General features: G+C 42.2%; 1 protein-coding gene across 9 annotated transcripts in view; it reads right to left on the bottom strand.

Annotated features, from left to right (window-relative positions):
- Nucleotides 1-14,564, bottom strand: part of LOC112254339 (band 4.1-like protein 1) — a 125,064-nt gene that overhangs the window by 32,330 nt on the left and 78,170 nt on the right. For all 9 annotated transcript variants that reach the window (XM_042324262.1, XM_042324261.1, XM_042324265.1 and 6 more), the window contains exons 2-6: nucleotides 14,392-14,528; nucleotides 13,756-13,923; nucleotides 10,236-10,340; nucleotides 4,920-4,962; nucleotides 3,524-3,599 (exon numbers count right to left, since the gene is read on the bottom strand). In XM_042324262.1, the coding sequence (XP_042180196.1) occupies nucleotides 3,524-3,599; nucleotides 4,920-4,962; nucleotides 10,236-10,340; nucleotides 13,756-13,923; nucleotides 14,392-14,511 (512 nt within the window). In that variant the 5' untranslated portion in view covers nucleotides 14,512-14,528. The remainder of the gene's footprint in view (nucleotides 1-3,523; nucleotides 3,600-4,919; nucleotides 4,963-10,235; nucleotides 10,341-13,755; nucleotides 13,924-14,391; nucleotides 14,529-14,564) is intronic.

Below are 14,564 nucleotides of genomic sequence, written 5' to 3'. Positions count from 1 at the left end.
ATCTTTCAGGAAAAACTGAGCATTTGCTATCTAACTGAGAGTCTCCTCATTGAAAACATCTGAAGTTCTTCAAAGGTAATGATTTTATTTTAATGATTTTCTGGTTTTTGTGAAAATGTTGCCTGCTGATGCTAACGCTAAATGCTACGCTAAATGCTACGCTAGCTGCGCTAGCTGTTACACAAATGCTTGTTTTGCTATGGTTGAGAAGCATATTTTGAAAATCTGAGATGACAGTGTTGTTAACAATAGGCTAAGCTTGAGAGCTAGCATATTAATTTCATTTCATTTGCGATTTTCATGAATAGTTAACGTTGCGTTATGGTAATGAGCTTGAGGCTGTATTCACGATCCCGGATCCGGGATGGCTCGACGCAAGAAGTTAGTTAAGTAAAAAATACTTTAAAGTACTAAACTAGTTTTGTAGATATCTGTACTTTACTATTTATCTTTTTGACAACTTTTACTTCACTACATTCCTAAAGTAAATAATTTTTTACAATTCACGCACTTATCAAGAGAACATCCCTGGTCATCCCTACTGCCTCTGATCTGGCGGACTCACTAAACACAAATGCTTAATTTGTCAATTATATCTGAGTGATGGAGTGTGCCCCTGGCTATCCTTAAATAAATAAATAAAACAAGAAAAGTGGCATCTGGTTTTCTTAGGAAATTGAAATGATTTATTGAAATTAAATTATTTATATTTTTAAGCATGTTTTAGCCATTACATTTACTTTTAATACTTAAGTATTTTAAACCAAATATTTTTAGAGTTTTACTCAAGTAGTGTTTTACTGGGTGACATTCAATTTTTCATGAGTCATTATCTATTAAGGTATCTTAACTTTTACTCAAGTATGACAATTGGTTCCTTTTCCCACCACTGCCTATTGGCATCGAAAGGTGCTGGAATGCGCATTGCAAGATGGTCTGCTCGCTTACTGTGCTTCACATATGACATTCTGTACAGGCCTGGATCAGTAAACTTAATTGCAGTTACTGTTGTTTTGGTTACTATGCTGTGCATTTTAACAGTGCCATTGTTCTGTGCTTTGAATAAGAATAACTGTTCAATTAAAAAATTGTGAAATGTTTTATTTGGGTTGTTCTTAGAAAGCTTTCGCAAGAGGGAAATATGTTGTGTTCTGCTGCACTACCCACATTTACCACTAGAGACACAGGTATTCTATCCTACCTATTCTGACACAGAACGGAAGTACAATGAGAACAGGATTTCAGATAGGGAGAAGAGTATGCATGTGCTGATGATGTATGCTGTGATCGAGCGCTAAGCTTGCTGAGTAAACTTGTCCTTAATTTTCCCCATTGTGTCCTCATGTTATCCTCTTGCTCTTTTGCACCCCAGTATCTCTACTTGATATCTCTACTACTTACATCATCTGCACATCTATCACTCCAGTGTTGATGCTAAATTGTAATTATTTCGCCGCCATGGCCTATTTATTGCCTTACATCCTTACTCTTCTCTATTTGCACACACTGTACATAGATTTTTCTATTGCATTATTGACTGTACGTTTGTTAATGTGTAACTCTGTGTTGTTTTTGTTGCACTGCTTTGCTTTGCTTTATCTTGGCCTCAACTGGCCTACCTAGTTAAATAAAGATGAAATAAAACTTATTTTTTTAAATGTTACTCAGGCTACACGACAAGCTGATAGGATTGGAACACGGTGTGGTCGGCTGTTGCAATAGCCCATCCGTGAAAGGACGGACAAGTTGTGCGTTCCCGAGATGCCATTCTGCACATCACTGTTGTACAGCGCCGTTACTTACTTGTTCGTGGCCCGCATGTTAGCTTGCACGATTCTTGCCATTCTCATTTGATCTCTCTACTCAACTAACTGTTTTCGCGCACTGAATGTTTTTTTGTTTGTCGTCCCATTCTCTGTAAAACATAGACACTGGTGTGCATGGAAAGCCCAGGAGGCCATACCACGCTCAAAGTCCTTTAGGTCACTCGTTTTGCCTATTCGAACATTCAATCAAACATTAAGTTACATACACTAAGTTGACTGTGCCTTTAAACAGCTTGGAAAATTCCAGAAAATTAGGTAATGGCTTGAGAAGATTCTGATAGGCTAATTGACATAGTTTGAGTCAATTGGAGATGTACCTGTGGATGTATTTCAAGGCCTACCTTCAAACTCAGTGCCTCTTTCCTTGACATCATGGGAAAATCAAAAGAAATCAGCCAAAAATTGTAGACCTCCACAAGTCTGGTTCATCCTTGGGAGCAATTTTCAAACGCCTGACGGTACCACGTATAAACACCATGGGACCACGCAGCCGTCATACCGCTCAGGAAGGAGACGCCTTCGGTCTCCTAGAGGTGTATGTACTTTGGTGCGAAAAGTGAAAATCAATCCCAGAACAACATCAAAGGACCTTGTGAAGATGCTGGAGGAAACGGGTACAAAGGTATCTATAGCCACGATAAAACAAGTCCTATATCGACATAACCTGAAAGGCCGCTCAGCAAGGAAGAAGCCACTGCTCCAAAATCGCCATAAAAAAGCCAGACTACGGTTTGCAACTGCACATGGGGACAAAGATTGTACTTAAGTCTGATGAAACAAAAATAGAACTGTTTGGTCATAATGACCATTGCTATGTTTAGAGGAAAAGGGGGAGGCTTGCAAGCCGAAGAAAACCATTACAACCGTGAAGCACTGGGGTGGCAGCATCATGTTGTGGGGGTACTTTGCTGCAGGAGGGACTTGTGCACTTCACAAAATAGATTGCATTATGAGGCAGGAAAATTGTGTGGATATATTAAAGCAACATCTCAAGACATCAGCCAGGAAGTTAAAGCTTGGTTGCAAATGGGTATTCCAAATGGACAACGACCCCAAGCATACTTCCAAAGTTGTGGCCAAATGGGCAACAAAGTCAAGGTAATGGAGTGACCATCACAAAGCCCTGACCTCAATGCTATAGAAAATGTGTGGGCAGAACTGAAAAAGCGTGTGCGAGCAAAGAGGCCTACAAACCTGACTCAGTTACACCAGCTCTGTCAGGAGGAATGGGCCAAAATTCACCCAACTTATTGTGGGAAGCTTGTGGAAGGCTACCCGAAACACTTGACCCAAGTTAAACAATTTAAAGGCAATGCTACCAAATACTAATTGAGTGCATGTATCTTCTGACCCAGTGGGAATGTGATGAAAGAAAGAGAAGCTGAAATAAATCATTCTCTCTACTGTTAATCTGACATTTCACATTCTTAAAATAAAGTGGTGATCCTAACTGACCTAAGACAGGGAATTTTTACTTGATAAAATGTTAGAAATTGTGAAAACTGAGTTTAAATGTATATGTCTAAGGTGTATGTAAACTTCCGACTTCAACTGTAGCAAGCCATGGCCACGTGAATCACTCTTTATTGGAGCAAACCATTTTGGTGAATGGAGTGGTGTACCTAATAAACTGAGTTTTTATACAGTGTGAAAATCATATGGGTGCCTCTTCATGCTGCCCTGCTGGACCACAGTACCTGGTGATGTCCTCTGTGAGCTGGGAGGGGTCTGGAGGGTAGAACTTGACAGAGAAGGCAAAGTGCCAGGGAGCAGCTGAGGACAGACAGAAGAGAGGGGATGAGTTTACTGCCCATGTTGACTGGACATCTATCACTGATGTGATGTATTTATAATGGATCCCCATTAGCAGCATCTACTATTCCTGGGGTCCAGCAAAATTAAGGCAGTTATACCGTTTTAAAAACATTACAATACATTCACAACAGATTGCACAACACATTAAGTGTGTGCCCTCAGGTCCCTACTTTACTACCACATATCTACAACACAAAATCCATGATGTGGAATAGAGTTCCATGTAGTCAAGGCTCTATGTAGTACTGTGTGCCTCCCATAGTATGTACTAGACTTGGGGACTGTGAAGAGACTCCTTTCTTGTGGCATGTCTTGTGGGGTATGCATGGGTGTCCGAGCTGTGTGCCAATAGTTCAGACAGGCATTCAACATGTTAATACCTTACAAAAACAAGTAGTGATGAAGTCAATCTCTCCTCCACTTTGAGCCAGGAGAGATTGACATCCATCTTATTAATGTTAGCTCTCTGTGTACGTCCTGTTCTGAGCCAATTGTAATTTTCCTAAGTCCCTCTTCGTGGCACCCGCACGACTGAACAGTAGTCCAGGTGTGACAAAACTAGGGCCTGTAGAACTCACCTTGTTGATAGTGTTGTTAAGAAGGCAGAGTAACACTTTATTATGGACAGATGTGGACAGATGTCCATAATATGTCCATAATATGTTTTGACCATGATATCAATATGTTTTGACCATGACAGTTTAGTTTAGTCACCTCAACTTGCTCAATTTCCACATTATTTATTACAAGATTTAGTTGAGGTTTAGGCTTTAGTGAATGATTTGTTTTTTAAGTATTTAGTACCAATTTATTCCTTGCCACACATTCTGTGTTGCAGTCATTTCAGTCGTTGTAGTAGCCGACATGTATAGTGTTGAGTCATCCACATACATAGACACACTGGCTTCACTCAAAGCCAATGGCATGTTGTTAGTAAAGATTGAAAACATAAGGGGACTAGACAGCTGCCTTGGGGAATTCCTGATTCTACCTGTGTGTGACACATGTATGACATAGCCAAATCACCAATAAAAGTGTCTGAGAACATTTAATTACGGCAACAGTACGGCTACATCAATAGCATAGAAACAAGCTTGTATTAAACAAACTCATTATATTGTCTTAAATGGACCTACAGCTTCTCATTGTACTGCATAAGTACTTAGCACATTCCATTTAGAAACAAACAGTATTTGAATAATAACTGGTCACTGTGTGTGGATGTGATGTGTCTGTGCTATGTGCTACGTATACTGCGTGTGGGCCAAGGATACTCACTGCGCATCTGCTTCTTGATTTCCTTGGAGGGGTCCAACCAATTCTGTAAGACAGACAGAAGAGAGAGCATTCACAGGCGTCTGTGAGAGACGTGGCTAATGCACACCCTGTTGCCATGCTCTGATTCACTCCGCAGCTCTAATTACAAATGGTGTTTCTAGTGAAAGCCTTCACTGTACATGTGGTTCAATGGAACGAGGAGGAGAGGGAGGAAGCAGGAGGAACCCTCCCCCACTGAGACTTTCAGCATGAGGAAATGGGAGTGTCAGTCCAAGCATCTGTTAGCCCACAGTGAATTACCACTGGCCAGTTATCCTAGCTCGTATCACACCAGATATGTACATTGACATCGTTCGCCACAAGAGGCGCAGTTTTGTACAGCTACTCTCCCTCCTGCCTTGTGTTGATAAAGCTTTCTCATTCAATGCACACCCTCTTGTCGGGTGTGAAATCTCTCAGGTTATGGCCTGCTCTTTGACAATCACACCATGCTCATGTGCTGTTAGTTGAACAGGAAGTGTGAATATGCCTATTGCATGGATAATAGTGCAGGCAGGCAGGCGTGTGCCTGACCACTGACAGTGAGCTTCCCAGCTTTCTGAGCCTGAGTGGCACATCCCAGCTGCTGAGTAATGGTGAAAGTCTTTTTGGCAGCTACTACAGTATCACTCTATCACTGTAAAATCAGGAGTGGAATAGGTTGAAACAGCACCGCAGTCTCCAATACTATCTTTGGAGTGTTCCTGCCAATTTCACAGCATCGCATTAGTGGAAACCAAGTCTGTTCTCAGGGCAGGCCTGGTTGTAATTAGATATGTTAGTTGCATCAGGGACAATTTTAGCATTTTAGATAACCCTTTTCAGAACCTGAACATTATTCTCCTAAACTGCCACATTAATTCTCCTAACCTGCTAGTAGTCAAAACGATCAGATCTGCCATGAGAACAGTCTTGGTTTCCACTAATGCGATACAGTGGCAATTTCAGTACACACAACCTGAAATATTCACCCACACCTGCACACTAACATGCTGACTACACCGGCAATCCGCACATGTTGATTTTGTCTATCCCCACCAGACACGATCATGACACGCAGGTTAACATATCAAACCAACTGTGAACCAACTTTAATAATTTAGGGACAGGTTGAAACATGCATGAAACATTCAAGAACATTTAGCTAGCTAGCTGTTGCTAGCTGCTGCTAGCTAGTTTGTCCCATAGACATTAAAACCGGTAGATAGTGATAGCGACGATGGCACATGAAGCCGGAAGTATTTGAATTTGAAGCACCCCATATTGCTGAATGGCACCAAATATCAGAAAGGATCATGGTTGATGTAGTCGTTTTTATCCTGCCAGAGAGAGTTAACCCAACGCTGCTGGGTGCACATGCAAAGAGCATGCATGAGGGCGCAAGTCTCCTTGTGGCATGCTGGCCCGTGATACAAATAAAATTATTAAATTACGAGCCTTGTTGGTTAAGCCACAGAAAAAGTCAACAACCTTCCTATTAGCCATGATTGGCTGAGATAATGAGTTGGCTGGACAAGCCAAGAGACGAGTTCAGATTGGTCTCCCATATAGAAGGCTTCTGTCTATTTGACCTGGTCAGTCTGTGTTTGTAATCTTGTTGAACGTAGCTTTTTTTAACTGTATTGTGTAGTGGAGCTGCAAAAGTGTTGCTCTCCACTTTCTGGAGATTGAGTTTTGAAAATCAGTGGAATTAGATTGTGATAGCTAAATAGATGGAGAAAATATCTTCAAACTAAGGATAACATCTTCAAACTAAGGGCAACAATGGCATGGCATCCGTGACAGGGAGATGCGTCCATCATGCATGATTATGTATACGGGTAAGATAGTCTGGCTAGCTACATTCAGATATTACACATTTCTAATTTTGATAGAGTGGTTTCATTTCAAACTAAAGTGTACTGTTAGCTAGCTAGCTTACGTTAGCTGGCTGGCTCCCTAGCTGATGTTATGTGTATGACGTTATTATTAGTATCCCAGAACTGTTTGCGTCGCTAGTTAGAGCCTAATGTTAGCTAGCTAACATTGAACCTGGTTAGTTAGCTCCCACCAGATTCATGCAGGATAGTAACGGCATGATTTGGCACTATGCTCATTGTTGTTTAACTAGCTAATGTTTGCTGGCTGGCTCGTTAGCTAACGTTACGTGACGTGTGTGATCTTACACGTTGTTTACCTACTATTATTTACCTAGCTAGCTACATGACTCAGCTAAAGTGTACAACACCCGTTGAATATGGCCGGTGTCAGTAAACGTCTGCAAAAAAGCATAATATAATTGTTGCCAGCAGAGCTGGTTAGCATGTTTTCATGTTATCCAGAGGTGAACAAATCATCGGCCAGAGCATCAAGTGTGTGCTGTGAACTCACCGAGAGCGAAAGGAGATGGGTGCGGCTAAAGCTTAAGAGGGTGTGAACGATGCTGAATGGGTGTAGACAAAGAAGAGCTCTTCACTAGATACCAAACCATTCAAAGGCCATTTTCTCAGCAGAAATACTTTCCCATTGTTCCCCAAATATGCAGTGTATGATATACTATTTTGTAGCTCTGAGCCTCTACTTTAATCCAATGTAAAAAACACATTTTCTAATTTTGCTACAGAAGACCAAATCCAGGTGGTGAGTCACAAATGTAGTAGTCAGAATGGATCACTATTTAATTAAATATCTCGATTTGTAGCGAACTTTCAAATAATTCACTGTGAGGATCAAACTTGATCACAATAAACACATTTTACAGGCCAAAACGGCTGTTTAAAAAAACATTGTTTTGCCATTCTGGTGATTGTAATTTACATAGGCTTTCTAGGGCAGACCAGTGCTTTTGGCACCTCTAGCTTGCTACGCAGTAGCCAACCAGCAGAGCTCTGGGCTTCACGCTCCAGACTGGACACTGTGGGCCTGGTTTGTCCTTAGAGATAAACATTGGGTTGTTATTTTACCTGTTATGCACATGTTCCTCTTTTTAGATGGTTCTTTGTAGAATTTTGACCCAGAGCCATTTAAAATCATGTTTCTCTACTCCAACGATTAATCCACACATAAAAAGAGAAGCCTAGTTCGTTTTTTAGTTAGTTCTTGAATTAATCTCTCCTTGTTTGTCTTATAGGCATCAACGTGGGTTTGTAGCTTACCGATATCCAATAAGGAGGGGACTTGCAGCGTTTGGCATGTCTCAAATAGGGCCAGATTCTATTTTAGCACTTGGTGCGGGTAAAATTATTTTGCAGCACTCACGCACACAACTTGGCCGCTGAGGTTTGCATTTAATGAACTGAAATCCACTCACACAGACACTAACAAGCTCTCACTCACACACAACCTGAGTGAGGTCCTCTGGTGCTTAATCAGCGTGCTAAGCACCATAATCAACAGCAGTCATTTATTATCCTCCTGAATCTCTCGGATGTCGGCCTGGGCCAAATACCACTCAATAACTAAAAAGGCACTGTCTCATTTGTCTCCTCTCTGTAGAGCAGTCCAGCAGGAATAACAACTGTTCTCACTGTTCTGCTGCCAGGATGCACTGCAGTCAAAGTTCACAAAGCAATCATAACACAATAGATGTTCTCCCCAAATGGTGTGGACATAATATCCTCAAAGAGAGGCAGAGAGGAGTTTGAGGAAGACATTTCAATCAAGTATTGTTTGGCTTAGAGTCACCGAGGACCCCAGACAGTAAAGGCTGCCCTGGTATTGAAGAGGGGGCCTACCTTCTCTCAGAGGTACCTACAGTTGAAGTCGGAAGTTTACAAACACTTAGGTTGGAGTCATTAAAACTTGTTTTTAAACCATTCCACAAATTTCTTGTTAACAAACTGTAGTTTTGGCAAGTCGGTTAGGACATCTAACCGACTTGCCAAGGAACATGATGTGGATATTAGGTTATGTGGATAATTGGAAGGAAAATTATGTGGATATATTGAAGCAACATCTTGAAGACATCAGTCATGAAGTTAAAGCTTGGTCACAAATGGGTATTCCAAATGGACAATGACTCCAAGCATACTTCCAAAATTGTGGCAAAATGGCTTAAGGGCAACAAAGTCAAGGTATTAGAGTGGCCATCACAAAGCCCTGACCTCAATTCTATAGAACATTTGTGGGCAGATCTGAATACGCGTGTGCGAGCAAGGAGGCTTATAAACCTGACTGAGTTACACCAGCTCTGTCAGGAGGAATGGGCCAAAATTCACCCAATTTATTGTGGGAAGCTTGTGGAAGGCTACCTGAAACATTTGACCCAAGTTAAACCATTTAAAGGCAATACTACCAAATACTAATTGAGTGTATGTAAACTTCTGACCCACTAGGAATGTGATGAAAGAAATAAAGCTGAAATAAATCACTCTACTATTATTCTGACATTTCACATTCTTAAAATAAAGTGGTGATCCTATCTGACCTAAGAAGATCATTTTTACTGGGATTAAATGTCAGGAATTGTGAAAAACTGAGTATAAATGTATTTGGCTAAGGTGTATATAAACTTCAGACTTCAACTGTATGCTGTGAGATAAATCCTCCAGCATTTATCGTGTTTGCCTCACACACATACACTACTTTCTCTTCCCCAGACAGAACGGGCTCAAAAATCTCAACCACTTGTGACAAATCAGGTCACAACATGTCATTCTGTATCTACTGAGACCTATACAAGCTGTTATTAGTGACAGGAGACAGGTGTGTTTGTCTCACCTTATTGGCCGTTCTCTCTCAACATGCCAAATCCTATCTTCACACAATCACTGCAATTTGCAATACCTGCCCCGAAGGTGAGGTGTACACAGGAAGGGTAGACCCAAAACACACACATCCTCGAAACAACCCTAATACCAGTTAATACAGGCTGACTGTCATGGCCATTCAATTTGGTCTCAGAGCTAAATCTTAGCCAGTTGCGTAATAACCATAATTACACCCGTTCTACTCCAATTACCCTTCCTAGTTCCATTTGGAGAGTCAAAAGCACAGACGTCAGTGGAGCACTAATCGGGCTATCTAATGTAGGCTGATGATGATTAAGTGTTCAAATGTGTTAAGGAGTTTAGGGTCGCCATTTTATCTTAAATTGTATAAATTGCTTGTTGATCGGAATTTGACCTAGCATGCACATTTTCATTTCCAATGGGAGTGGCTCACTATTGCCAGAGCCTGCTGTGTCTTCTGTTGTTATTGTGAGAGGAATGGCGATTGTGCCGAAGACAGTATTTAATGAGAAGAAGGGGGAAGGGGGGGGTACATGAATGGTCAGAGGCTACATGACAAGGCACTAACCTTTTGGCTGTCCGCCTCGCTGAATGTCAGACCAAAGTAGTCCTTCTCCAGGAGGTTGAGGTGCTCACACACCTTGTCCAGCAGGGCCTGTCCTTTGCAGTGTTTCTGCAGAAACACAGACACACGTGTCATTCAAATCAAGGGTCAAATCAAGGGTCAGGAGATTTCTGACCATGTGACCTGGCCTCACTGATTAAAGCATAACGACACCACATGGTTTTGTTGACGTGCATACATTTGTATTCTTGGAAGTGTATTGAGAGTGTCATGTAACTGCAAATGTATCAATCAACACAACAGAATGTGTCTCTCTCCCCAACCAGATAGGGAAGCCATCTTGACACCAGCTGCTATCTGTTGCTGTCTACAGGCTAGAACAGTTCTGCCCTTGAGTGCTGTGTTACAGTCAGAATTGATCAAATACTTGACAGGGAAAATGAACACTGAATTGTAGGAAGATTGCTTTCTGCATGATAAGCGGTCTGAGCAAACAGTGCAATATCCAATGCCACTCAACCCTATCCAAATGGTTCATCTTCTTGTCACATTCCTGTGAAGGACAGGCCGAAGAAGTGTGCAAATGTAGTTATCAAAGCTACTCAGATGTCAAAAGGAGAGAGACAACTGATGGGATGGCACTTTAGCAAATCATTCTAGCGATGATATACAGTACCTTGATGTAACTTTAACAAATAGAGGGGAAAAAACTATTGTGTAAATTCAAGAAGACATTCACACATTAAAAAAAAAACATTACTCTGACTCCATCAGAGTAACATGGTGCCCCGGTATTTCAATCCCAGAGTCCAGACTATGGGTGGAGGTTGCTGCTCCACACACGCACACAAGCACTCACGCACACACACACACACTTTTCCCTGGAGTACGTAGCTAGTGAGCTGTGTGTGTGAGCTGTGCATGCTGCTCTCCGGGTAGTAAGCGTCTGTGCGGCTCAGAGCTTTCCCTGGAGCCTGGTTTCCGCGGTGACAGGGAGACAGAGCAAGCCGTTGCCAGGGAAACAGATGCAGATGTGTGCACCATCCCTCTAGTTTTTGGTTCCTTATTATCTCAAGGCCAGAGCTAGGAGGAGTTTTAGTATTCAGTATTTATTAGGATCCCCAGTAGCTGCTGCCAAGGCAGCAGGTACTTTTCCTGGGAGTGTCTCTTTTGGCTCATTAGGATTGAAAAGATTGTGGGATAATACTCTGGAAGCACTTATGAACTCTCCCCGTCTCATTCAACACAGTCCCCATGGCAAGGTTGTAGAGAGAAGATGTAGATGTGGATGTAGGGTCTGTCGGAGTGGACAGTATGGCATAAAGATGAGCTATTAAAAAGATACATTCCGGGCATGTTAAGGATCTTAATACGCCGGTGACTAAGACACTGAGGTGTTTGTCCGTGGACACTCCCTTTCACGGTGTAATTACTTCAACTCCACCTTGCCAACTTCCTCACAAGTGTTTTCTCTCAAAAGAAGCACAGGAGAAAGTAACACATTTAAACTATTGGCAAAGAGTACAAACAAACTCATTGTCAGAGTCACAGAGTATTCTATAAAACATATGCCGCCAGAAATAGCACCATTCTGCACAATAACACAGTGCAGCTCATCCATGCATGGCCTGATAGAGTATGCACTAGTGAGCTGAAGGAAGGGGTGAGGGAAGTATGGGAGTGTGCGGCCCCCTCTCCCCCTGCAGCCCCTGGGGTGCCAGAGCCAAGCAGTCATGACGAGACGGGCTAATTAACCCTTGGATGGGGCACCTCCTCCAGTGAGAGTTGTCACAAAGTGGTGCCTGCCTTTCCTTAACACTATTATTATCAACTCCTGGAGCATGGAGGAGGTTTGATAGGACTGGCTTGACATTCCAACCCACCAATTAAACACCGGAAGGGGGTCGGAGGCAAGCCGGGAGTGAGGTAAGGGTTTTGGATAAACACTGTACTGCAGCAGCTTGTTATGTCAATATGATGAGTAAAATGGGGGGGGGTCGATATGTACATCATTCTGTAGTAATGAATGGAAGTACAAAGGGAAGCAAAGGACACTACATTGCATGAAGGCTTTGGTAATCATAATTTGGAGTTTTATGTCGAGTGTTGAGAGCAGCAAAAGGTTTGCGAGTGGCTTGAAAGTATTTGTTTACCTATTTTTGTTATTTTTTCTTTTGAGAATGGTTGGTGAAAGCGAGGCTAATGTTCTTGAGATTCTTACATCAGAGACACAGACACACGCACACACCTTTGCATGAAATTAAGTATCATAAGGGCAGCTCACGATAACACAATATTCTATTTTCTGCTTGACTGCACCTGGGTCGCAATGTAATGAGTATAGATTTCCCATTGTTCTGTCACTGGGTTTTGTTGAGGGATTTTATGTGGCAGAAAGGGAGATATCCTCTGACCCTCAAAGTGTACAGTATTTCTGCTCTGCCATGTTGTATATTTATGTCTAGGAGGGGCCCTGGGAGAGAGGGCAGTGGGGTGTGGCAAAGCCTGCCTTCCTGGCTGACACTAGCTGCTTTTTTTCCTACATGCACTAGCATTGCTTTCAATTGTATTTGGTTGCACAAAAACAGTCCGCGGGAAGCCAGAAGTTAAATACAATTGCATTTCAACTTACTTGGGCAGGACGGTTGGTCTTTATGAAGTGGGATCATTTGAGACAAAACATCTAAACAATCGTATTATGACAGACTTTTCAAACATGGGTCTGTTGTAGACCCATTTCATCTCTGCTTACCTCATGTCAGGCTATACAGGGGGAGGTTGAGACAACATATCTAAACGGTCGTATTATAACTTGGGGGGGGGGGACTTTTATTTGGAGATGGGATAAGGAGAGGGGAAGTGGGTCTACAACAGACCCACGTTTGAAAAGTATTTTTAAATAATACGATTTTGTCTCTAATCCCCCCTCGTCATAATGACCAACCGTCCTGCCCACCGGCACAGAAAGTTGAAATGGAATTGTTTTTAACATCTGGCTTCTCGGTGGACTGTTTTTGTGCAACCAAATGAAATTGAAAGTAACACTAGTGTACTGTATGTAAATACATCCGCATTGCTAAAAGGTAGGCTGGTACAGATTAGCCAGGGAGAGGATACTGACTACAGTGACCATTCTCTACCAGCATGAAGACGTGTCTTGTTTGGTGATGAAGCTGTAATAACAGCCACTGTAAGCGAGAGAGCCTGCTTTTCCTTCACTATATTCTCTGTGTCACTAATCCTAATGATTGGAATGTGTGTCTGTGGCAGAGAATGGTATAACCTTGCCCCACGGAGAGCTCCCAACATGACACCCTGTCTGTCATCTGCTTTACGCCGGCCTTATCTGCACTCTGCAGCTCCATAACATAATCACAACAAAGACATAATGTCCGAAAGTAAAGAAACTAGTCGCATCTGCTGGTAAAACCACACAAACATATTTTGACTGGTTCCTTCCAGGACTTGGAAATGTGGCCTGCAATAGTAAAACATAGCACTGCTCTGGAGGGAGGTTCCTTACCTCAATCCCCGCCTCATAGTCAGAGGTGTCCAGTAGGGTGACCTTGAAGGGAACAGTCTTTGGCCGTTTGGAAGTCTTCTGGGGGGACTTGGGGTTCTTGCATGGGGTGGTCTTCTCTGACACGTCGTCTGTTTCCCTGTGGTCGTCGATCAGTTTGGAGTCCTGGTCCTACATAGGGGCGTTACATAGTCACAGGTGAAATTCTAAGTAAATTAATGATGTCCATTATAATTACGACTTTAAAAAACATGAGCTGGCACACACCCAGAAAAATTTGTTTGTGTGGAGGTGCTGACTAACAATAAACTATAAACTATCAAAATAAAGAAAGTCGCACACTCCATATATAAACTCCCAGCAATTTAATGGGTATTTATCAACGTTTCGGCATCACCCTGAAGAAGGCACAGTGATGCCGAAACGTTGGTAAATACCCATTAAATTGCTAGGAGTTTATATAATGGAATGTGCGACTTTCTTTACTTTGATAGTTTACATTATAATTATGACATCACTGAATGTGTGTAAATGTCTGTCAATGGTTGATGTAGGACGAAGATTACACGTGATCTCACCAGAAAAAACACAAGGCCCTAATTATAGTGTAGATTGAACTGCCTGTGCTCTCCTATGTACCTGTTTAGCCATCTTGCCGTCTGAAGCAGAGTCTTGCATGCCTGCTGCTGCCCCCTTCTGCTGGGAGGACACTTCTGCTGCGTTCTTCACCTCTGACTCAGGGCCAGGCTCTGTTGGCATAGCAACCTCTCCTTAACCTAAAAAAAAACACACAAAAAATACATTGTTTCATT

This window comes from Oncorhynchus tshawytscha, linkage group LG07, assembly GCF_018296145.1.
Source record: "Oncorhynchus tshawytscha isolate Ot180627B linkage group LG07, Otsh_v2.0, whole genome shotgun sequence".
Taxonomy (NCBI): Eukaryota; Metazoa; Chordata; class Actinopteri; order Salmoniformes; family Salmonidae; genus Oncorhynchus; species Oncorhynchus tshawytscha.
Note: the sequence above shows the minus strand (reverse complement) of the source record. Positions and strands in the feature narration are given on the sequence as shown.